This window comes from Salvelinus fontinalis, chromosome 32 (assembly GCF_029448725.1).
Source record: "Salvelinus fontinalis isolate EN_2023a chromosome 32, ASM2944872v1, whole genome shotgun sequence".
Lineage (NCBI taxonomy): Eukaryota > Metazoa > Chordata > Actinopteri > Salmoniformes > Salmonidae > Salvelinus > Salvelinus fontinalis.
In genome coordinates this window covers 18,581,037-18,607,418 of record NC_074696.1, presented here as the reverse complement: position 1 = coordinate 18,607,418, position 26,382 = coordinate 18,581,037, and the positions used below count along the sequence as shown (strand labels likewise).

At 42.4% G+C, this 26,382-nt stretch overlaps 1 protein-coding gene across 2 annotated transcripts in view; it reads right to left on the bottom strand.

Moving 5' to 3' along the window:
• vps50 (VPS50 EARP/GARPII complex subunit) overlaps positions 1-26,382 on the bottom strand; it is a 258,036-nt gene that overhangs the window by 12,151 nt on the left and 219,503 nt on the right. For both annotated transcript variants that reach the window (XM_055893594.1, XM_055893595.1), the window contains 3 exons: positions 9,078-9,232; positions 3,795-3,891; positions 2,315-2,473 (listed from right to left, as the gene is read on the bottom strand). In XM_055893594.1, coding sequence (XP_055749569.1) covers positions 2,315-2,473; positions 3,795-3,891; positions 9,078-9,232 — 411 coding nt within the window. The remainder of the gene's footprint in view (positions 1-2,314; positions 2,474-3,794; positions 3,892-9,077; positions 9,233-26,382) is intronic.

Below are 26,382 nucleotides of genomic sequence, written 5' to 3'. Positions count from 1 at the left end.
AACATGGCGGGTATCTTTATAGCTTGTTTGGGCTCTGAGCGCTGTACTCAGATTATAGCATGGTGTGCTTTTTCCATAAAGTTTTTTTGAAATCTGACACAGTGGTTGCATTATGGAGAGGTTTTTCTGAAGTTCCATGTATAATACTTTTATCAATGTTTATTATGAGTATTTCTGTAAATTGATGTGGCTCTCTGCAAAATCACCGGATGTTTTGGAGGCAAAACATTACTGAGCATAACACGCCAATACAAACTGAGATTTTTGGATATAAATATGAACTTTCTCGAACAAAACATACATGTATTGTGTAACATGAAGTCCTATGAGTGTCATCTGATGAAGATCATCAAAGGTTAGTGATTAATCAAACACACTCCTAAAGTATTATAGGTATTTTTCTTCCTGCAGTGTATTTAAAATGTTCACAGGGAGAAGGAGAGAGAGAGCTGTGTGGGTCGTTTAGTGACAAGCTGATTTCCCATGAGGTACAATATGTGTACTCTACTGTGGGACCCAGGAGAACATCCCTAAATATGAAATACTCTGGTACAGATATACAGCTGTCCAACTGGGCAACCTGCCCGTATACTGCTTGCAACAGTTGAAGCCAGAAGTTTACATACACTTAGGTTGGAGTCATTAAAACTTGTTTTTCAACCACTCAGCACATTTCTTGTTAACAAACTATAGTTTTGGCAAGTCGGTTAGGATATCTACTTTGTGCTTGACACAAGTCATTTTTCATGCACATTTGTGGCCTGCTGGAGGTCATTTTGCAGGGCTCTGGCAGTGCTCCTCCTTGCACAAAGGCGGAGGTAGCGGTCCTGCTGCTGGGTTGTTGCCCTCCTACGGCCTCCTCCACGTCTCCTGATGTACTGGCCTGTCTCCTGGTAGCGCCTCCATGCTCTGGACACTACGCTGACAGACACAGCAAACCTTCTTGCCACAGCTCGCATTGATGTGCCATCCTGGATGACCTGCACTACCTGATATATATACAGTAAGTTTGAACACACCTACTCATTCAAGGGTTTTCTTCAATTTTACTATTTTCTACATTGTAGAATAATAGTGAAGACATCAAAACTATGAAATAATATACACTGCTCAAAAAAATAAAGGGAACACTAAAATAACACATCCTAGATGTGAATGAAATATTCCTATTAAATACTTTTTTCTTTACATAGTTGAATGTGCTGACAACAAAATCACACAAAAATTATCAATGGAAATCAAATTTATCAACTCATGGAGGTCTGGGTTTGGAGTCACACTCAAAATTAAAAGTGGAAAACCACACTACAGGCTGATCCAACTTTGATGTAATGTCCTTAAAACAAGTCAAAATGAGGCTCAGTAGCGTGTGTGGCCTCCACGTGCCTGTATGACCTCCCTGGCAAATGCCAAACTTCCTGCACGGTGTTGGGCTGTAAGCACAACCCCCACCTGTGGACGTCGGGCCCTCATACCACCCTCATGGAGTCTGTTTCTGACCGTTTGAGCAGACACATGCACATTTGTGGCCTGCTGGAGGTCATTTTGCAGGGCTCTGGCAGTGCTACTCTTTGCACAAAGGCGGAGGTAGCGGTCCTGCTGCTGGGTTGTTGCCCTCCTACGGCCTCCTCCACGTCTCCTGATGTACTGGCCTGTCTCCTGGTAGCGCCTCCATGCTCTGGACACTACGCTGACAGACACAGCAAACCTTCTTGCCACAGCTCGCATTGATGTGCCATCCTGGATGAGCTGCACTACCTGAGCCACTTGTGTAGGTTGTAGACTCCGTCTCATGCTACCACTAGAGTGAGAGCACCGCCAGCATTCAAAAGTGACCAAAACATCAGCCAGGAAGCATAGAACTGAGAAGTGGTCTGAGGTCACCACCTGCAGAATCACTCCTTTATTGAGGGTGTCTTGCTAATTGCCTATAATTTCCACCCTTTGTCTATTCCATTTGCACAACAGCATGTGCAATTTATTGTCAATCAGTGTTGCTTCCTAAGTGGACAGTTTGATTTCACAGAAGTGTGATTGACTTGGAGTTACATTGTGTTGTTTAAGTGTTCCCTTTATTTTTTTGAGCAGTGTATATACAGAGAAAAATCAGCCATGAACCATGATCCATCACTATACTATTACAGCAATGACATGATTAACGGACATAACCTTACAAAATAATCAATTCCAGGAATACACAGACCCTCCCACACACATACCTACTTACCTGCAGGCTAACAATGTCCTTGACCATTTCATTCATTACACCCACACATATTCAAAACACAGTCAGAAGTCACACATGCCACATTACCTTCAACAGGACGTCCACGTACACGTTGTGCTGTGACATTATCTCCCTAATGTCCCACTTAACTCCAGCCATCAGCAGCAGCATCTGTTCGTAGTCTAAAGCCTTGGCCGCCACCACCCAGTATATGGGTTTACGTAGCTCACTGGCCGTGGAGACAGTCTATAAGAGAATGACAAGGACAATGGAATAAACTAAGACAGATATTCATTTTGAGGTTCTTTAGAAAATGTGAAACCTTCACGACTTTGTAATGGTACACACATTGAAAAAACAAGCTGACGCCGAAGGGTTTGTGGTCAACAGCCATTTACACCCTCACTGATAAGGCCATGTGTGGTCAACAGCCATTTACACCCTCACTGATAAGGCCATGTGTGGTCAACAGCCATTTACACCCTCACTGATAAGGCCATGTGTGGTCAACAGCCATTTACACCCTCACTGATAAGGCCATGTGTGGTCAACAGCCATTTACACCCTCACTGATAAGGCCATGTGTGGTCAACAGCCATTTACACCCTCACTGACAAGGCCATGTGTGGTCAACAGCCATTTACACCCTCACTGATAAGGACATGTGTGGTCAACAGCCATTTACACCCTCACTGATAAGGCCATGTGTGGTCAACAGCCATTTACACCCTCACTGATAAGGCCATGTGTGGTCAACAGCCATTTACACTCTCACTGATAAGGCCATGTGTGGTCAACAGTCATTTACACCCTCACTGACAAGGCCATGTGTGGTCAACAGCCATTTACACTCTCACTGATAAGGCCATGTGTGGTCAACAGCCATTTACACCCTCACTGATAAGGCCATGTGTGGTCAACAGCCATTTACACCCTCACTGATAAGGCCATGTGTGGTCAACAGCCATTTACACCCTCACTGATAAGGCCATGTGTGGTCAACAGCCATTTACACCCTCACTGATAAGGCCATGTGTGGTCAACAGCCATTTACACCCTCACTGATAAGGCCATGTGTGGTCAACAGCCATTTACACCCTCACTGATAAAGCCATGTGTGGTCAACAGCCATTTACACTCTCACTGATAAGGCCATGTGTGGTCAACAGCCATTTACACTCTCACTGATAAAGCCATGTGTGGTCAACAGCCATTTACACTCTCACTGATAAGGCCATGTGTGCCAGAGGATATCAGGACCACAAACTAACAAGACAACTGATTTTGCAGAATGATCCTGGGTGATCAGAGAGAGAAATGGGCAAAGAAAAAGATTGCCCTCCGCATAGTAAGGAAAAGGGCAGAAGTCCATATAGGCTGTGTGTGAATGGCATCCTATTCCCTATAGAATGCACCTCGGTACATCTCACAGAGATGGAAGACGAACGCCCTCATGGGTTCGTACCAGTTCAAGTGGATGCTATTCGGTCTGTGCAACGGCCCAGTGAACTTTACAGGGAATAAGATGCCATTTCAGATACATCCATAGAGTTGTGGACTGACTGACCTGTGAGTAGAACTGCTGGAGGAACGGCTTCTTGGCTGTAGGCATCATGGTGTCTAGGTGAGACTGCAAGAACTCAAACTGCTCGGCCAGAAACACCCTGGAGAGAGACAGAGTAAAATCAGTACAGGCTTTTAGGTAGGTGGATCAGAGATGGAGGCAGGGTTAAAGGAGTATGGAAAGGGGTAGGAGGGGACAGGGAAGCAGGGGCTTTGGCTGGATGTATTGGGATATTACAGAAAGTTTTCCATTATCCACCTCTCTCCCCTGAGCTTTAGAAACTTCTCTTGATCCCTCTGTGCTTGTTACCGAGGTAATTTCAGACCTAACTTCAGATGGAGGTGGAATGGCGTGGGACGTAGCTAGAGAGGTAGATTCAGACCTAACTTCAGATGGAGGTGGAATGGCGTGGGACGTAGCTAGAGAGGTAGTTTCAGTCCTAACTTCAGATGGAGGTGGAATGGCGTGGGACGTAGCTAGAGAGGTAGTTTCAGACCTAACTTCAGATGGAGGTGGAATGGCGTGGGACGTAGCTAGAGAGGTAGTTTCAGTCCTAACTTCAGATGGAGGTGGAATGGCGTGGGACGTAGCTAGAGAGGTAGATTCAGTCCTAACTTCAGATGGAGGTGGAATGGCGTGGGACGTAGCTAGAGAGGTAGATTCAGACCTAACTTCAGATGGAGGTGGAATGGCGTGGGACGTAGCTAGAGAGGTCGTTTCAGTCCTAACTTCAGATGGAGGTGGAATGGCGTGGGACGTAGCTAGAGAGGTAGTTTCAGTCCTAACTTCAGATGGAGGTGGAATGGCGTGGGATGTAGAGAGGTAGTTTTGGCCAGGTCATACTGCACCTTCTTTATTGGTAGCAATGAACACCATATCAGGCCCGCAAGCCTAAAACTCCGGAGTTTTTACATTCACTGGGTTTTCATCAACACTGCTATATAATAGCAAACATTGAGCAGAACAGTTTGAGGGAGGAAAACTAGAATCAATAGAAACAAAAGCTTATCCAGTCTAAAACCCGGGGCACGTTTTTCTAAATGTGTCAGCGCGATCGATGCCATTATTTTCAGTTTGTTTACATTTTGCTTCCATAAACACAATTGAATAAAATAAGTTCAGCTAACTTGGTTGGAGTTCAGGTGAGTGAGTGAGTGAGTGAGTGAGTGAGTGAGTGAGTGAGTGAGTAAGTGAGTGAGTAAGTGAGTGAGTAAGTGAGTGAGTCAGTCAGTCAGGGAACTAGAGTAGCATAGAACCCTGGAGTGTCATACAATAACCACAGATTCATGAAGGGCAACAGAAAATGCTGAACAGGAGATTTGTTTTTAATGAATGATCACGTAGCAAGGCCATGGCAATATAAATAGTTTAGCCATTGAATAGCATTTGCACTTGAAGCGTTTTTTTTTTTTGGTGATGCAACACAAACCATTCAAATGTCATTACTGAGGATAGAGACCAGAAAGATATTAAACGTGTATGTCCATAATGTGTCATTTCCAAGATGCGCATTACATAAAGACATTGTGAGGACACATTCTTTAGTAACAAGTGCTTGTTGCAGTAGCAGCTAGCTGACCAATGACAAACAAAAACACATTTAAACTTAAATTGCAAATGTTGGGTCAAGTAGATGAGTGGGAAGCAAATAGAACGTCACCAAAGAACAGACAGTGCATTACACTCAACCATCCAACATTAACAAGCACAAGTAGTGTCCAAGACGCCAGAAGACACACACACAGCTGGCACCTGCCACCGTTTAATACACCAACAGCCCCACAAACGAGCCTTGGCAAATACATTTGTTTTTCTGGACTCTGAAAATCTTCATTATGCACCAGCCGCCACCGTGAACACAAAGCTTCTGTTTACCGTGGGGAGAGATATGCCGCTAAGCCGCGGGGCCAAACGAAAGAAGCCCTGCCATTTATTGGGTTATGCTTATATAAATAGACAATGGTTAAAGGCATTTTCCCCCGTCCTCATCTCTCGCACCTATAATCTTGATCTTTGCTCAGGGCCCCGGGGCGGCCCTCATTGATTATTCCATTAAAGCAAATGCTAAATGAGGTGTTACAGGTAGAGAAGCCCTTTAGAGGCTCCAACAGCCAGTAATGGCTATATTAAAAATGGTGTATTGTATGCTGAGCATGTCTGGGTGCTGCGACAGAGGGGTTAGGTGGTGCCTAGCCCCTTCCACTGCTCCAATAACCCTGCTCTGAGGGGAACAAAAATTCAGTGCAATTATGCACAGGGCTAGATGGCTGTACATCTTATCCCCTAAGAACTACGGGTGTAGCGGTACACGTATTGGTACTGAACGGTTCGGTACAGGGATGTTGGTTCTGTCCGCACGGTGAACCCGAATTAATAGATAAAATATATATACAGTACCAGTCAACATCTTGGACACAACTACTCATTCAAGGGTTTCTCTTTATTTCTACTATCTTCTACATTGTAGAATAATAGTGAAGACATCAAAACTATGAAATAACACATATGGAATCATGTAGTAACCAAAAAAGTATTAAACAAATCAAAATATATTTTGTATTTGAGATTCTTCAAAGTAGCCACCCTTTGCCTTGATGACAGCTTTGCACACTCTTGGCATTCTCTCAACCAGCTTCATGAGGTAGTCACCTGGAATGCATTTAAGAGCGACAGGTATATTTATAGCCGCGGATATGCGCCTATTCTTGTCAGTTGAGTAGAATAGGGGGGTTTAGCACCTTGCAAAAGAGCTCGAGGCACGTTACGAACTTTGCTCTCTTGCACCTATTTCAGCAAACAGGTAGTACCCCTCTATATAAGCAAGCTAAAGCCAAATTTGTCGAAAGAGTAGCATCCCTCTTTCGTCAGAACAGCCTCAATTCGTCGGGGCATGGACTCTACAAAGTGTGGAAAGCGTTCCACAGGTATGCCGGCCCATGTTGACTCCAATGTTTCCCACAGTTGTGTCAAGTTGGCTGGATGTCCTTTGGGTGGAGGACCATTCTTGATACAATCGGTAAACTGTTGAGCGTGAAAAAAACAGCAGTGTTGCAGTTCTTGACACAAACCGGTATGCCTGGCACCTACTACCATACATCCTCTGAACGGCACACATACACGATCCAAGTCTCTATTGTCTCAAGGCTTAAAAATCCTTCTTCAACCTGTCTCCTCCCTTTCATCTACACTGATTTGAGTTGATTTAACAGGTGACCGTGACTTTAATAAGAGATCATAGCTTTCACCTGGATTCACCTGGTCAGTCTATGTCATGGAAAGAGCAGGTGTTCATAATGCTTTGTATACTCAGTGTATATACAATCAGGAATACCAACACTTTGTATTTTCTACTACAGTAGCTAACTGTTGGCATTTCATTTTCCCCTTTACTGAAGCTGAACTGAACCGTGACTCCAAAACCACAAAATACACCAAGCTGTGGGTTTGGTGAACCGTTACACCCTTACCAAGGACCCTTTCTTACTTCCATTAAATCGGCAATCAGCAGATGCTACATCCATTTTTGAATGAAAAAAATGTATGGTATGTGCCCATTGATTTTTAGAAGAATATAACTTATAAATGCCTCATGATCTCAGCTGTTGTTCCCCATCAGAACCCAAAATATCTGCTTGTTTTACTCCAATGTAAACAAAGTAAACGTAAAAAAAACAATGTAAAGCCTCAAAACATGTTAAAAACTACAATTTTGATATCATGGATGGTCAGTCCTTGAATCCAATTTCTCCAGTCCCATCCGTCAGCTTTCTACCGAAATAGTGGCAGGGAGAATGCTTTTTCATTGTTTCAATTGTTGATTGGCCCTTTAATTAAGCGGTGTCCCATTCTGTTAACTGCTCTCAAAGGTTTAAAAAGATAATGTTTCATCAAAACTTTTTCTCAAAACGTCTTTTTTTTCAGTCTAGTTTTCTATTTGGGCCATCTGGCAGCGGGTGTGGTGGCTGGTGCCTCGGAATCGGGGTCCCTGGCTGGCATATGGGCATTCATAAGCAGTTTCACATAAACCACTCCAAGTCAGGGATCGGCTATTGTTAGACTGTTAACCTCTTGACGCTAGGGGTCAGATTTTTTACATTTTTTAAAATAACGTTCCCAAGGTAAACAGACTATTTCTCAGGTCCAGATCGTAGAATATGCATATAATTTACAGATTAGGATAGAAAACACTCCAAAGTTTCCAAAACTGTCAAAATATTGTCTGTGAGTATAACAAAACTGAGACCAGGAAACAAACACCAGGAAAGAGACACCAGGAAAGAGAGAGGATAACGAGAGAAAAGGGAGAGACAAAGTGGGAGACTGGTACTGAACTGTAAACAACAGCAGAATGGAAACTGGGGAGAGAAATATCCACTAACTCAATTTAGGAATAAAAAGTGATCTAACAGCCCGTTTCCCTGCAGCGCCAGCATCCTGAAGATTAGAGAAAAGGAAGAGAGTTTCGTTCCAAATGGCGCCATATTCACTATATAGTGCACTACTTTTGACCAGAGCCCTTGGGGAACAGGGTGCCATTGGGAACGCAGCCAGAAACACGTTGAGCTTCCCGAGACTCCTGCATCCTACCACTTAATTCAATGAATACCCCTCGGGGGATGCAGTCGTGAGACAGCCTCTATTGACTCATCAGGAAAACTGCTCGTCTTACCACAGCAGTCGTCTTTAGATCTCATGGCTGCAGAGAGAAGGAGAGGCAAAGGGAGGGCAGGGACACACACAGTTCTGTGGCAGACAGCACAATACCTACTGTTTCACCAACAGAGCTGCACTGAATCACGTACTTTAATTAACTAACAAACATGTTTACCGTTACCAACTTTAAATGTATTAGTAATCACATCCAATAAAAGTGTCTCCAAAGAGCAAAGCGGTCACCCTGACCCTAAAGTATCTCTGGCCACCACCATCTAGGGACTTCTAAAGGACCATACAGAGGTATAAACAGGGATGTATTCATTATGCCGATTCTGTTGCAAAACGTTTCCCAACAGCAACCATTTACTCTAAAAGGAAAACATTTCGAAACGAAAACTGGAATTTCTATTGGATAAATTCAGGGAGGTCCCTCTCAGTTTCGTTCTGTTCGCTCCCGTTTGGTTCTTGCACGATAAACGGTTTCCGTTGCAAGACATGATGAATACTCTCAGGAGTATAGTGACTCAGTGTCAGCCACCCGTTACAGGTACACAGAGGTATCAAGTATAAAGAGGGGCCTTCTAAAGGACCATAGAGAGGTATGAATGAGTTACTGGAGGGTTTTCTTACAGTGACTCTGTGGCGACCACCCTCTGGGCCAGGCCGTAGAGGGTCTCGCTGGCTGTCAGGACCACAAGCTGGCTGAGGTGGGGGCTGGGCACCTTCTCCTTCCTGTCCTCCCCCGGACCACCGTGCACACTGGAGCTGCCTTCCCCCAGAGACTCCTATAACAGGGGGACAGAGACAAAGAGAGAGCGAGAGAGTCAGACCGACAGGGACCAGTTAGCTGTGGAAGGACAGCGATAGAGAGAAGGATAGATGATCTAGCTGACAGACCAGGGAGACACAGTAGCTAGGTTCCCATCCAACTTGAGAAAGATTTTCATGCAAATATTCTAAAATAAGAATAAAAACCATATGCACATTTCCCCACCGGAGATGTGTTTCCATCAAATAAACTTGTCGCACATAAAAGGCTGTGTGATGACATAATGCACATAAAAGGCTGTGTGATGACATAATGCACATAAAAATTACTTTTGCGGTTAAATTCCCATGTACCGAATAAAAATGAGTTTCCATTGCATTTTCAACTCTACTGTCACAAAAAATTTTGTGTTATATAGAGAATGTGCCCACTCTGGTCTTGGTATATGTGCTCTAGCCAACCGCTCGCAGATACAGTGTGGGTAGGCTACCTACATTATGAGAGTATTATGGACAAAAGAGCTAAATTCCTTTTATTTGTCAAACAGCAGCCACACATCGATCATCATGTCACCAGAATAAGACCCTCGATGTTACTGGAAAGGAGCATCAATCACCTTGAACTTTCACCTCCCTGTGAAGTTCATCATAACTTACTTCATCTGCAGCCTAATAAACATGCATGCTTACCCGAGTCTAGCGTATTTTGTATGTACATTGCATTCAGAAAGTACTCCTCGATTTTTACATTACAGTCTTATTCTAAAATGGATGAAATAATATCAATCTACACACACTACCCCATAATGACAGAGCGAAAACAGGGTTTTTAAACATTTTTTTAAAATGTATTAAAAATAAACAGAAATACCTTAATTACATTTTAAGTATTCAGACCCTTTCATATGAGACTTGAAATTGAGCTCAGGTGCATCCTGTGTCCATTGATCATCCTTGAGATGTTTCTACAACTTGGAGTCCACCTGTGGTAAATTCAATTGATTGGACATGATTAGGAAAAGCACACACACACCTGTCTATATAAGGTCCCACAGTTGACAGTGCACGTCAGAGCAAAAACCAAGCCATGAGGTTGATGGAATCGTCCGTAGAGCTCCGAGACAGGATTGTGTCGAGACACAGATCTAGGGAAGGGTACCAAAATATTTCTGCAGCATTGAAGGTCCCCAAGAACACAGTGGCCTCCATCATTCTTAAATGGAAGAAGTTTGGAACCACCGAGACTCTTCCTAGAACTGGCCACCTAAACAAACTGAGTAATTGGGGGAAAAGGGCGGTGACCAAGAACCCGATGGTCACTGACAGAGCTCCAGAGTTCCTCTGTGGAGATGGGAGAACCTTCCAGAAAGACAACCATCTCTGCAGCACTTCACCAATCAGGCCTTTGTGGTACAGACGGAAGCCACTCCTCAGTAAAAGGCACATGACAGCCACCTAAAGACTCTCAGACAATGAGAAACAAGATTCTCTAGACTGATGAAACCAATATTTAACTCTTTGGCATTAATGCCAAGCATCACGTCTGGAGGAAACCTGGCACCATCACTACAGTGAAGCATGGTGGAGGCAGCATCATGCTGTGGGGATGTTTTTCAGCAGCAGGGACTGGGAGACTAGTCAGGATCAAGAGAAAGATGAACGGAGCAAAGTACAGAGAGATTCTTGATGAAAACCTGCTCCAGAACGCTTAGGACCTCAGACTCGGGCGAAGGTTTACCTTCTAACAGGACAACGACCCTAAGCACACAGCCAAGCCAACGCAGGCTTCAGTAAAGGGTCTGAATACTAATGTAAATGTGAAATCATTTTTTTTTCTTTAGCTTAGTATATAGGTTAGATCCTCTGACAGCTCAGTATATGGAATAGGTCCTCTGAGCAAACATAAAAAAAACAGTTTTTGCTTTGTCATTATGGCGTATTGTGTGTTGATTGATGAGGGAAAGAAAAAATGTAATCAATTTTAGAATAAGGCTGTAACGTAACAAAATGTGGAAAAAGTCTGAATACTTTCTGAATGCACTGTACTTGCATTAAAAGGTTGGATGGAAACCTGGGTAGAGAGAGGAATTATTTAGATACACTGTGGATTACATGCTAATAGCACACCGCTGACATTAGCCAAGTGTCCAACTTAAAGCTAGAGTAGCGAGCTATGACTGAAGGCTCTAACAGCCAGGTAGGAGAGTTGGCTGTACCACACAGAGCTCAAACACTGAGCTACAGCAGTGAAATACAACTATTTATATCTGGATTCCAAATGGCACCCTATTACCCTATTTAGTGCACTACTTTTGCCCAGGGCTCTGAGTCTCTGACCGACGCCAAGGATATACTGTTTCTCCGAGACCAGGCCCAAATCTCTGTCATTCGCGTGAAGACGAAGGTACAGCGGGCAGAGATCGGGTGCCTTCGTCGGCGAGTGGGTAACCCGCCTCCACCATCCGTTCTATTGGCCAACGTGCAATCACTGGAGAATAAAATGGATGAGCTCCGTTCGAGACTATCCTACCAACGGGACATTAAAAACTGCAATATCTTATGTTTCACCGAGTCATGGCTAGACGACGACACGGATAATATACAGTTTGCTGGGTTTTCCGTGCATCGGCAGGACAGAACAGCTACGTCCGGCAAGACGAGGGGTGGTGTGTGTGTCTATTTGTCAACAACAGCTTGTGCGCAATGTCTAATATTAACGAAGTCTCGAGGTATTGCTCATGATACCTCATGATAAGCTGTAGACTACACTATCTACCAAGAGAGTTTATCTGTATTTTTCTTGGCAGTCTATTTACCACAAACCGATGCTGGCACTAAGACTGCACTCAATGAGCTGAGTAAGGCCATAAGCAAACAAGAAAATGCACATCATGAAGCGGTGCTCCTAGTGGCCGGGGACTTTAATGCAGGCAAACTTAAATCAGTTTTACCACCAGCAAGTCATGTGCAACCAGAGAAAAATAAATAAACTCTAGACCACCTTTACTCCACACAGAGAGACGGATACAAAGCTCTCCCTCCATTTGGAAAATCTGACCATAACTCTATCCTCCCGATTCCTGTTTACAAGCTAAAACTAAAGCAGGAAGTACTAGTGACTCGCTCAATACGGAAGTAACGAGGAAAGTACGCTACAGTTTTGTTAGCACAGACTAGAATATGTTCCGGGATTCATCCAATAGCATTGAGGAGTACACCACCTCAGTCACAGGCTTCATACATAAGTGCATCGACGGCATCGTCCCCAAAGTGACCGAACGTACATATCCCAACCAGAAACCATGGATTACAGGCACCATCCTCCCAAGCTAAAGGCTAGAGCTGCCACTTTCAAGGAGCAGGACACTAATCCAGACGCTTATAAGAAATCAAGCTTTCCCTTCAGTAGAACCATAAAACAGGCAAAGCGTCAATACAGGGCAAAAATGTAATCCTATTACACCGACTCTGACATTCGTCGGATGTGGCAGGGCTTGCAAACTATTACGGACTACAAAGTGAAACCCAGCCGCGAGCTGCCCTGTGACGTGAGCCTACCAGATGGGCTAAATGCCGTTTATGCTCGCTTCGAGGCAAGCAACACTGAGGCATGCACGAGAGCACCAGCTGTTCTATACAACTGTGTGATCACGCTCTCCGTAGTCGATGGGAGGAAGACCTTTAAACAGGTCAACATTCACAAGGCTGCGGGGCTAGACGGATTACTAGGACGTGTACTCAGAGCATGCGTGGACCAACTGGCTTGTTTCTTCAATGACATTTTTAACTTCTCCCTGATCAAGTCTGTTATTCCTACATGTTTCAAGCAGACCACCATAGTCCCTGTGCACAAGAAAGCGAAGGTAACCTGCCTAAATGACTACCGCCCCGTAACACTCACGTTGGTAGCCATGAAGTGCTGGTCATGGCTCACATCAACACCATCATCCCGGAAACCCTAGACCCACTCCAATTCGAAAATCACCCCAACAGATCCACAGATGATGCAATCTCAAATCGCACTCCACACTGCCCTTTCCCACCTGGACAAAAGGAACACCTATGTGAAAATGCTGTTCATTGACTACAGCTCAGCATTCAACACCATAGTGCCCACAAAGCTCATTACTAAGCTAAGGACCCTCGGACTAAACACCTCCCTCTGCAACTGGATCCTGGAATTCCTGACGTGCAGCCCTGAAAGGCATTTTATAATATCTGTACATTGCAATTCTACCAGTAATTACAAAAGTACAATGATTCATGTTATGCTTTAGCTTGAGATTAAGAATCGGTGGTAGACACTTGTAAGTGCATGAAGAGGTCAACTGTACAAAAGTCAGATGTCTGTGTGTTGAAACTATACTTTCAGTTCCTGTTGATACGATGTTCCAGTCTTACTTCTGCTAGCACATGATCGCAATAGGAGGAAGAAGGATTGGGAAACTAACTGAAAATAACAATAAGCTGAACTCCGCCTAGCAGAGACATCTTTGTATTAGCAACTATTAATTATGAGTTTATATGGTATTAAAGTTAAGAAACATCACCCTGGGCGGGGTGATCCTCAGTAGGGGATAAAAAGGGAAAACGCCATCTTTTCTACTTATTGTGTTACTTGCAATTTATTGTAAGTGTATACTCCGGGTTGCAATCCGGCTTGCGATCCTTATTAAACAAACTAATCTCTGATCAAAGAAGTTTCCTGTGGTCTCTTGTATAAACATAGGGCAGATTTCCCTTACAGCCCCAGGGTGGTAAGAGTAGGTAACAACACATCCGTCATGCTGATCCTCAACACGGTCTCCGACTGTACTCCCTGTTCATCCACGAATGCATGGCCAAGCATGACACCAACTCCAAGTTTGCTGATGACACAACAGTGGTAGGCGTGATCACCGACAACGATGAGACGGCCTATAGGGATGTCAGAGACCTGGCAGTCTGGTGCCACGACAACAACATCTCCCTCAACGTGAGCAAGACAAGGAGATGATCGTGGACTACAGGAAAAGGAGGGCCGAACTGGCCCCCATTAACATTGACGGGTCTGTAGTGGAGCGGGTCGAGAACTTCAATTTCCTTGGTGTCCACATCAACACACTGTCATGGTCCAAACACACAAAGGAAGTCGTGAGGAGGGCACAACATTGCCTTTCTCCTCTGAAGACTGAAAAGATTTGGTATGGGTCCCCAGATCCTCAAAAAGTTCTACAGATGCACCATCGAAAGCATCCTGACCGGTTGCATCACCGCCTGGTATGGCAACTGCTCGGCATCCGGCCGTAAGGCGCTACAGAGGGTAGTGAGTACAACCCAGTACATCACTGGGGCCAAGCTTCCTGCCATCCAGGACCTATATACTAGGCGGTATCAGAGGAAGGCCCAAATAATTGTCAAAGACTCCAGTCACCCAAGTCATAGACTGCTCTCTGTACTATCGCATGGCAAGTGGTACCAGAGCGCCAAGTCTAGGTCCAAAAGGCTCCTTAACAGCTTCTACCCCCAAGCTATAAAACTGCTGAACAATTAATCAAATGGCCACCCGGACTATTTTCATTGCCACACTTCTGCTACTCACTGTTTATTATCTATGCATAGTCACTTTACCCCTACATACATGTACAAATGACCTCGACTAACCTGTACCCCTACACATTGACTCGGTACCGGTACCCCCTGTATATAGCATGTTATTGTTATTATATTGTGTTACTTAGATTTTTTGCTTTAGTTTATTGAGTAAATATTTTCTTAATTCCATTTCTTGAACTGCATTGATGGTTAAGGGCTTGTAAGTAAGCATTTCACGGCGCATGTGACAAATAAAATGTGATTATATACTAGAGTTCTTTCTGACCTCATGGTCATATTGCATTAATAAACAGATAAAGGTCAAGAAGTCAAGAAACATCTCATCTTTCTCCTTTTGTTCCACTGGGACAGAAGCTCCCACTCAATCTCTGATGTGATATTATGTAGTTTTATGGAAATCACTCGGCCTATTTTTAACAGTAGAAAGAAAGTAAGCTCTCAGCGGTATTCTAGAATAGTCTGTATTGATTCTGCTACTGTTTGACATGTTCCAGCACATTTCACTCTCACACACACTTACCTGGCTTTTCTTTATTTGTGAAATACAGAAGAAATTCAGCCAGTCCCACATCCATTAATCACAACGCAATATAATCCAAACAGTAGAAGTCATTAGAATTCTCTACAGAAAGCAGAAAAATCACAATATCTTTCATAAAGGTCCACCTGGGCCTGAGAATGGATCATGCGGCTTGTCAAGTTGTGTGTGTATATATATATATATATATATATATCCCAAAAACAGAAGCAGAGCAGCAGGGCCAAATCAATAGCAATCACATGTAGTAGGTAATGACCAAATGGAAAGCCATTAAACCTGTCTAACATACATACTCAATCACCTCACTCTCCTGGGGAGAACAACCCTGTTATCTCAGGTTACCTAATACTAAAAAACAACAGGCCAGTAACTTTCCCCAAAAGTCCCATGTTTTCCAGCAATCCTGACTGCAGGATCCCTAGTATTCTGCTTATTCCTTCCTGATTCAGAGAATATTCCGACCGGGATATCGGGAAAACCTAGGAATTTACTGGAATTTTGCAATTCTAATTATGAGAAACTGCTATCAAGTAGCAAGGCAAGCTCTATATGAATCAGTCTAAACATTGAAACATTCAAGAATTATGTAAAATGTGAAATTAAACCACATGAATTTCTCATAAATGGCAAAATTTCCTTTAATTCATTGGTTAAGTAGCTAATTAGAAATTATGAATCATGCATGGGCTTCTAATTGGTAGGAAATAGCCAATTTGGGGCCTACTAAAGACTAATTAATTACCAATATAGAGTTCTGTGAGTTACCTTAGAAACCATTAATCAATGATTAGAGGGGCAGGTCTAAAGGATGTCAAAGAGTCATAATATATATAATATTTTGTATATATTATATATATTATTTTGCCATTCAACATGCAGCATTAAACAGACTAGGATGTTCATATCACTGCAGAGGGAATATGACCTTTCAGATGAAGTTCGGGGTTCGGTGAAGTTGCCCCTCGACGGTGATCTTAGGTTTTGCATTTTCCCCACTAAATGAAGGTCGAACTGGGGGAGGGGAATCTGATCTTATATCTGTACCCACAGCGTGTTGCTCCTCGTGGCAGCCACCTCTCGACATAACAAGATGTCAAAAACATTAAACTGATGCTTTGTAATGAGAATGGTAGAATGCTCGGTCACTTGCAATCTTCCCAGGGTTGTGAGTCAAATACCAGTTTGATGTCTTAGGATGCTAACTTTCCAAATCCCACCTACTCCTGTCTAGGGAACCATTAGATGAGCAATACCTTCAAGGAGTAAAACCACGAAATGATGTTCAGTAAACTGCATTATGGTTCCTTTCTGCGGCATAAACATGATTAATGTCCTGCACTGGTGGAGTTTATCTAGAAAACCAATTAGCCCCACACTCTATTCTGAGTCCGAACATGACTCATGATGAAATAAGCCCTAAAGTAAAAGTAATTAAGAAACTGCCAACTACCCCAAACCTAGGCCCAAACCGTTTACCCTCTCTTTGCGGAACACTAACAAGAAATATCTATTTGGTCTCAACTGAGACTTTTCGGCATTTGATTTTTTAAATCTTGTCAAGCTTTTCAAAGCTGTCTTGCCTGGAAGCAAAGTAATCTATCCGTCCATCACAACAGACCGATTAAAGCCATTAGGTCACAGTACAGGGCCTTCAGAAAGTATTCACACCCCTTGACTTTTCCACATTTTGTTGTGTTACAGCCTGAATTTAAAATGTATTAAATTAAGCTTTTTTTTGTAACTGGCCGACACACAATACCCCATGATGTCAAAGTGGAAACATTTTATTAAAAATGAAAAGCTGAAATGTCGTGACTCAATAAGTATTCAACCCCTCTGTTATGACAAGCATAAATAAGTTCAGCAGTAAAACTGTGCTTAACAACTCACATAATAAGTTGCATGGACCCACTCTGTGTGCAATAATAGTGTTTAACATGATTTTTGAATGACTGCCTCATCATTGTACCCCCATATACTATCTGTAAGGTCCCTCAGTCAAGCATTGAATTTCAAACACAGATTCAATCACAAAACGGAGAGGTTTTCCAATGCCTTGCAAAGGAGGGCACCTATTGGTAGAAATAAAAAAGCAGACATTGAATATCCCTTTGAGCCTGGTGAAGTTATTAATTACACTTTGGATGGTGTATCAATGCACCCTGTCACTACAAAGATACAGGCGTCTTTCCTCACTCATTTTCCAGAGAGGAAGGAAACCGCTCAGGGATTTCACCATGAGGCCAATGGTGACTTTAACACAGTTACAGAGTCTAAAGGCTGTGATAGGAGAAAACTGAGGATGGATCAACAACATTGTAGTTACTCCACAATACTAACCTGAATGACAGATTGAAAATAAAGAAGCCTGTATAGAAAAAAATATTCCAAAACATGCATCCTGTTTGCAATAAGTCACTGAAGTAATACTGCAAAGAATGTGTCAAAGCAATTCACTTTTAGTTCTGAATACAAAGTATTATGTTTGGAGCAAATCTAATACAACACATCACGGAGTACCACTCTCAATATCTTCAAGCATAGTGGTGGCTGCATCTTGTTATGGGTATGCTTGTAATTGTTAAGGACTGGGGAGTTTTTCAGGATAAAAATAAACGGAATGGAGCTAAGCAAAGGCAAAATCCTAGAGGAAAACCTGGTTCAGTCTGCTTTCCACCTGACACTACGAGATTCAGTTTAGCAGGACATTCACCTAAAACACAAGGCCAAATCTACACTGGAGATGCTTACCAAGAAGACAGTGAATGTTCCTGAGTTGCAGTTAAAGTTTTGACTTAAATATACTTGAAAATCTATGGCAAGACCTAAAAATGGTTTTGAAAAGAATAATGGGCAAATGTTGCACAATCCAGGTGTGGACATTTCTGAGAGACTTACCCAGAAAGACACACAGCTGCAATCGCTGCCCAAGGCGTTTCTACAAAGTATTGACTCAGGTGTGAATACTTACGTAAATTAGATATTTCTGTATTTCATTTGCAATAAAAACATGTTTTCCCTTTGTCATTATGGGGTATTGTGTGTAGGTGAATGAGAAAATGACAACAAAATATGGAATAAGTCAAGAGGCCTGAATACTTTCTGAAGGCGGCGTCTTTAAAAAACAACGGCGTCTTCCAGATCAAATGTATTTACGGTGTATATACAAGGTTTCCTATTGAAATCAACAAAAAGAGCACACTGTGTCCTTTTATTAACCATGCTTCACAGGCATAATCACTTTAATCAAAGAGGAAAATAAAATGTTCCCCCTGAAGACTACAAAGAAAATAGGTTTCTCTTCACATTGCTCATAACTCCACATGGTTTCCTCCTGTGGATTTAACACGGTACGAAAATCCTGACGACCTCCATAAAAATAGAGAACAGTTCGTAACTCTTACCTTGTTTTAATTCCAGTTTTCGATGGAAAAGATACAGAATATTTTTCCTAATGGTGGGAAGTTTTAGGATTCACACTGTAGCCCATGAATAAAAAACGACCTGCTATGGTAAAAACTTGAGGTGAATAAGTGACTCTTAAGTTAATATTTTTTTCATTTGAATATCTCAATCTTTGCTACAGTATGATACATGCAGTTGTCAATCCATGAAATATGTATCAGTAATAAATTACTATTACATGCTCAAAAAGACATGCATTAGCTGTTGAATAGATGAAACAATATTAACATAAATCGTCTACCGGTGCCCTTTGGGCATCTTGAATATTTACAGTAACCGTAGGGCCTACACGGATAACACGCCAGAAAAAAATCTAGAGAATCAAGAAAATACTTGTTGAGAAAACTTGCATTAAAGGAATTCACAGCTGGATACACACTAATCAGGTATATGCAGACTGAAATTTTATTTAGTTCTATTTCCACAACAAAAACAAAAGATAACTGGATTAAAAGGTTTTTTCTTTATGTTAATTATTTGTTTTAATAAACGAAGGATTTTAAACTTCCCCACTTGATTGCGTTGTTCCTAAAGCCACAGCAGTAAGTAATGATTCACATTAACATCCTCATAGGTTCCTGGCCCCTCAGTAGACAAAACAGTTTCTGGAATTCAGAGCTTTATCAGGGAAACCCAGGCACACAATGGTGGTGTCCCATGGAAGAGAACAAACGCCTTTCAATGTTCTGATCAGCCAAGTCGGAGACAAAGGCCACATACTGTACAGTAGCGGTGAGTGGGTAAAATCCCTGGGGAAGCCAAGCCAGGGGGAAAAAGCATTTTTACAACCTGTGTGTGATAATTGCGTTGTGTGCTGCTCCATAACCCGTTAATTAATACGCCACTGTGATATATAAGGCCAACACAACAGGAAGACAATAGCAACACAGCGGCAGAATAAATTCAACCACAAACACGTTTTTTTTTCCTCACAAAACCAGAGAGCAACATCTGTCTGGTATTGATTAGGAACAACAGAGTTACCAGAAGTTGCAGAAAACCAGAGCTAACGCTAACGTCATTCCTCCGCTAACGTCATTCCAGCTCCATTTCAACATCATCAAATCACCTCTGCTGAGACTAATATTGACAACTAACGTCATTCCAGCTCCATTTCAACATCATCAAATCACCTCTGCTGAGACTAATAGTGACAACTAACGTCATTCCAGCTCCATTTCAACATCATCAAATCACCTCTGCTGAGACTAATAGTGACAACTAACGTCATTCCAGCTCCATTTCAACATCATCAAATCACCTCTGCTGAGACTAATACTGACAACTAACGTCATTCCAGCTCCATTTCAACATCATCAAATCACCTCTGCTTAGACTAATAGTGACAACTAACGTCATTCCAGCACCATCTCAACATCATCAAATCACCTCTGCTGAGACTAATAGTGATAACTTTATAGACTAATGGTGACAACAAAATTCCAAAAAGGATTTAGTCTAATCAACGTAAGCCAAATATCATGTGGCTTTCCATGGTACTGATTGCCGTCTGTCTGGCTGTGTGTGTCTGTGTGTGGGCAAGTATAAAAAAAATGTGGCCTGGCGGGTAGGAACGAATCCCGAGCCGACAAGGTAAAAATCTGTCAGTCTGCCCCTGAGCAAGGCAGTTAACCCCCAACAACAACTGCTCCCCAAGCACCGATGGCGTGGATTTCGATTAAGGCAGTCCCCCGCAGCCTTCTGATTCAGTTGAATGCATTCAGTTGTAAAACTGACAAGGTTTCCCCTTTCCCTTCTTGTAGAGGAATGCCAATACCACTCTCCTGTCTTTCATGTTGCCAAAACGGTCTATGACTCTGTCATACAGTAGTCTACACGGTTTTACTTTTTGTTGTCCTAGACTAGGCTACCTGAGTAAAAGGCCTGCTAACTAGCCTAACTTACTTTCATGGGCAACGATGAGCCAGCTAGCGAGTTAGCCTACTACTTCTAGCTAGATTTTGAACTTAGGCCAGGGTCACAATGTATGAATTCATGGTTGGCTCAGAATCACCGTTACAACCAAGTCCAAATCCCCATCTTCCTCCATGGCTAATAAAAGGGAAGATTTTAGGTAGCTACTGCAACACGACACAACAATTCATGTTTTTTTCTGTCAATTATGTTTTGCTTTTGATGTGATTCGTGTGAAGCCAAATCCTAACTGGCTTCCCTTGACACTTTGCTTTGGCACGCCAGGACCATTCACAGTTGAGCTCACTCATTTTAACTCAACGCTGATTGGTTATTCTTTCATAATTTTGAGATCAAGAGGCCAAATGCTAGCTAGCTTCCCTTGATATTGAATTCAATGCTCTGGGCGGCAAAAATGTCATACTCTTTTTGACTCAACAGCAAAGCAGGTTAACTGCCTTGCTCAAGGGCAGAACGGTAGATTTTCCACCTTGCCGGCTCAGGGATTTGAACCAGCGACCTTTGGTTACTGGTCCAACGCTGTTAAATGGCTAGATTCTACATGGTCCCACAGAACAAATATATGGCCTTAAGTTTTTAGGGATCCTCCACTTCTCCCCATCCCTGAGACATTCTCCACATAGTTTTATTCCATTAGTGTATCAGGCTCTCTCTTATCAGAAAACTGGAGGGGGGGAACAGACTTTCGTAGAGCTGGCTTCTGATATTTTGGCTCCCGAGTGGCGCAGCAGTCTAAGACACTGCATCTCAATGCTTGAGGCGTCACTACAGACACCTTGGTTCGCATCCAGGCTGTATCACAACCGGGCGTGGTTGGGAGTCCCATAGGGCAGCGCACAATTGGCCCAGCGCCGTCCGGGTTTGGCCGGTGTAGACCGTCATTGTAAATAAGAATTTGTTCTTAACTGACTTGCCTAGTTAAATAAAAAAATATACTTATCCAGAGTAGTAGTTTTCATTGTGGCGAAATCCTACACAGACTCTCCACCTGCGCAGCCACTTCAAGAGCACGTCGGCAGTCAGGAAGGAGGAAATGATGATGGCCATTCTGGCTCTTTGTGAAAGGTCTCGGTTGGCGCGGCAGTTTTGACAGTGTGTGCTACTCCTTGCAGAAGTCTTGTTTATTTTCAGCGTGCTTAATTTGTAAAGTTTTTAAATCGATCGCCGATGTTAACGCTCTAGGTCCTGTTTGGAATCTAATGGGACCGCTCCTGTCATTGATTGCATGGATTAGTAGCAACAGTGTTGCAATGCTTTGACAATCAAACCGACAGTTGAATTGCACAGACGAACGAGCCTGAATTCAACAGCTAAGACCCCCTCTCTCTCTCACTCATTTCCCTCTCCATTGCTTTACACACTGCAGCAGACTTTCTCTTTTTTGCACTGCGCACCGTTTGATGTTTTGTGTTGCTGGACTATTATTGCCCTGCCAGACTGGTTTGTGTTCAAAGGAACTCTAGGCAGTCTCCTCTGCTGATGTGTGTCTGGTAGCAGTACTCCATCTATCCTACTCTCTTCCTTTCGGCAGAGTTAATACCTGCTTGGTGCCAGAACAGAAATCTTTCTTAATACCGCTACACAATTACTCTGTTTGAGAGACATCCAAAAATTGCTATTTTGCCTGGATGAGGCTGTACATCTACTGTAGGGCCTTATGTACATTACCTTACCTCTTTTGGCAACTATTGGTCTCGGCATGATCTACTGTGTTATTGGCCATAAGGAAGTTTACAGACCATATTATTATGGATATATCTGTTTATTTCGCTTGAGGTACCAAGTCAACTTAATGTGCGTTGTCCATGAGAGTGCACTCTTGTGGAGATTGGAATAACTGTAGGCTACAGTAGTAGCCTAAATGTTAAAATAATTTGCCAGAGCAGTTATACTGTAGCGTTACTAAGTCTGCTACATATTACTTCTAGTCGCTAATCTGTTTATCCAGACACGCTAACACAACACTGCGTTGCAATTCCACTTGCTGTTCCCTCAGAAGGCGTTCATTCAACCTGCATAAGCCTGTGCAATTACGCAAGATGCACAATGGTTGAGATATTGTTTGGGTGATTAAAAAGGGTCATCTGAAATGTTTCTAACGTCGGGGTGAATCCACAAAAGACAACCTGAGCCGAGGAAGAAAAGACAGAATATAAGTTTGGTGATTGTTGAATAAATATATAGGCTGAACCAATGTGTTAGTGCCCAGTTGAAGAGCCCGGTGTCGGAATCCTATAACGGTAGCTAAAAACAGAGGCTCTCACAGCAAGAATAATTCAATATCTAAAAGCATATCCTCAGAAGAATGAAACACTTAAGTTCAACAGATGCTTAAAGAGACAAAAAGTACAGCTCATTAGTGATGGACAAAAAATAGATAGTTACACATCACAATATTATTTGGCCGATAATATATCAATACATAGCATTAGCTAGCGCTAGTCAGCTGTACAGTCGCCAAAACTCAGGTATTTGCACACACTTGGCATTCTCTCAACCAGCTTCACCTGGAATTATTTTCCAACAGTCTTGAAGGAGTTCCTACATATGCTGCGCACTTGTTGGCTGCTTTTATTTCAATCTGCGGTCCAACTCATCCCAAACCATCTCAATTGGGTTGAGGTCGGGGGATTGTGGAGGCTAGGTGATCTGATGCAGCACTCCATCACTCTCCTGCGTCACATAGCCCTTACACAGCTCTGCAACAGAGGTAATTCGTTCTTCCTTTCCTGTGGCGGTCCACATGAGAGCCAGTTTCATCATAGCGCTTGATGGTTTTTGCAACTGCACTTTTTTTGGATTGACTGACCTTCATGTCTTACAGTAATGATGGACAGTCGTTTCTCTTTGCTTATTTGAACCGTTCTTGCCATAATATGGACTTGGTCTTTTACCAAATAGGGCTATCTTTTGTATACCACCCCTACCTTGACACAACTGATTGGCTCAAACGCATTAAGGAAAGAAATTCGACAAATGAACTTTTGACAAGGCACACCTGTTAATTGAAATGCATTCCAGGTGACTACCTCATTAAGCTGGTTGAGAGAATGCCAAGAGCGTGCAAAGCGGTCATCAAGACAAAGGGTGTTTATTTGAAGAATCTCAAATATATTTAGATTTGTTTAACACTTTTTTGGTTACTACATGACTCCATGTGTTATATCTTAGTTTTGATATCTTCACTATTATTCTTCAATAAAAACCCTTGAATGATTATGTGCGTCCAAACTTTTGACTGGTACTGTATATAAAACGTATAAATGCCTTATGGGATTAGTTCAACAGTCTTACCCCATTAAGCACAAAATAGAAGCTTGTTTTACTCCATTGTTTGTGATTAATGTAATGGTGGTGTCATTTCTTCAGCCACATACCTTGGATGTTTTCCAAAAAAGTGGACGATGCTCGCTTGAATGCCAGATTGTAACATTATGCAGATAGAAACCAAGGGGATTAGGGAGAGAGGAACCAGACAACCCTAAGGGATAACTTTAATGTCACAGTGATACTCAAGGTTGCCTAAAGACAGACAGTGGCATCAAAAGCAATCTGCTTCTAAACAGTAGCTACGAAATAGTACACAGGAGAGTGTTATTGACACAGACTGCCGTCAGAATGGGGTTCAGAGACCAGCTTTGAACAGTCACTTACATGTCTTACATTTCAAGAGATCTAGAACAGTTACTATATTAAATGGATCAAATATGTTTTATTATGTATACCATACGAGCCTTAGTCATTGTTCAGGTACAGTATATATTAACAAAGAAAGGGGATACCTAGTCAGTTGTACAACTGAATGCATTCAACTGAAATGTGACTTCTGCATTTAACCCAACCCCTCTGAATCAGAGAGGTGCGGATGGCTGCCTTAATCGACATCCATGTCTTTGGCGCCTGGGGAACAGTTTGGTAATTGCCTGGCTCAGAAGGCTACCCGTCCCCGAAGTAGCTTACTGTATGTTAAACGCTCAAATACATTATATAAAAGTATTGGTGTAAAATAAATAACTTTGAGATTGCACTTAATACACCTTACAAACATGACTGTATTTTACCAACAAATTAGAAGGGGACCATCGCGCTCTCCCAGAAGCTTGGCTGATGCGTAAAACCTGTGAACAAAAGGTGCGATGGGTACACACTCAAAAAGATTGCATAAAGCTTACTTCATTTTTCAACCATAACAAAATCCCCAAATAAAGAATGAAAGCTATGAGGGTAAGTTATTTCAAATGCAAACTGAGTCACTCAGGGTTCCTGTTTTTTCAGGCCAGACCAATTAAATCAATAGCTAATCCAATACTGCTTCACTTCCACGACAGAAACACTCATGTACTGACTCACATGTATGTCACTGAATAAACTGAAAGTTCCCCAGAGCACTTCATTTAAATAAAATTAATAAATGCACATCAGTGGGGGAAAAAATGATATTCTGTGGAGTCTATTGAACGCTCAGTTTTATCTGAGCACAAGTATTAAAAGGGCAAAAGGGAGGATGCAAGAGAGAAAAATTATAATGAATTTCATTGTGAACGCACCACACTTTAATTATATGTTGGTTGTGGAATCAAAGTGGTGCTCGAGGTAATGACTCATTTCAAGACTGACTCTCATGAGGAGACCCATAGGTCTTTCACTGGGAGAATACACTTCAAGGGGTAGAATCTGTTTGGAATTATACCGATTTCATAGTAGCAGAACATTCAAGTCCACATCAATAACTCAAAGTAAGGAAGACACCACATTTGAAAAAGTGTCTGAGTAGTTTCTATGTCTTCATGGTAAGCACATTTTTGACAAAGTGCCAGACAAATAACCACTTCTGACTGACATTTTGAGCAACCTTATTACAGCCTTTTTTTGCATGAAAACCCATTCAACTTAATTGTAATGAGTCACTGAAGTGGTGACGGGGCTTTTCACACCATCCATGGATAAATGACTAATGCTGACAACATCTCCACACTAATTCACTGGTTAACCTGATTTCACTTGACTGAGGAATCACAGCAGCACTAATGCTGTTCTGATCAGGGTTGTTACGGTGACCGTATAACCACCACACCGCAGTCAAATTCCACATGACCATTAAGTCATGGTAACTAGGCTTCTCCAAGCTCTGACGTTCATTAGTAGACTACCAAAATTGCTAAATGCTTGGTACCCAGCATTCTATTGTCCCTATAATCCCTCTAACATCAATACAAATGTTTCCAGAAATCTAATCAAACACTTCATTAGAGCCCATGAGATCATGATGCGCAACATTTCTATAGGCTAATGCAATTGTGTGAGAAAACAGAGAGGATCCCATCAGCTTTCTACAGGCTAGATCTACTATATTTATCAACTTTCCCTATTTTTTTTTACCTTTATTTAACTAGGCAGGTCAGTTAAGAACACATTCTTATTTTCAATGCCTGCCTAGGAACAGTGGGTTAACTACCTTGTTCAGGGGCAGAACGACAGATTTTTACCTTGTCAGCTCGGGGATTAGATCTTGCAACCTTTCGGTTACTAGTCCAATGCTCTAACCACTATAAACCACAGGAAAAGCATCCTCCATTCGTTTGTTAAATGCATAGGTGACCAGTATTTATTCTATGCTCCTGTTCTGAGACA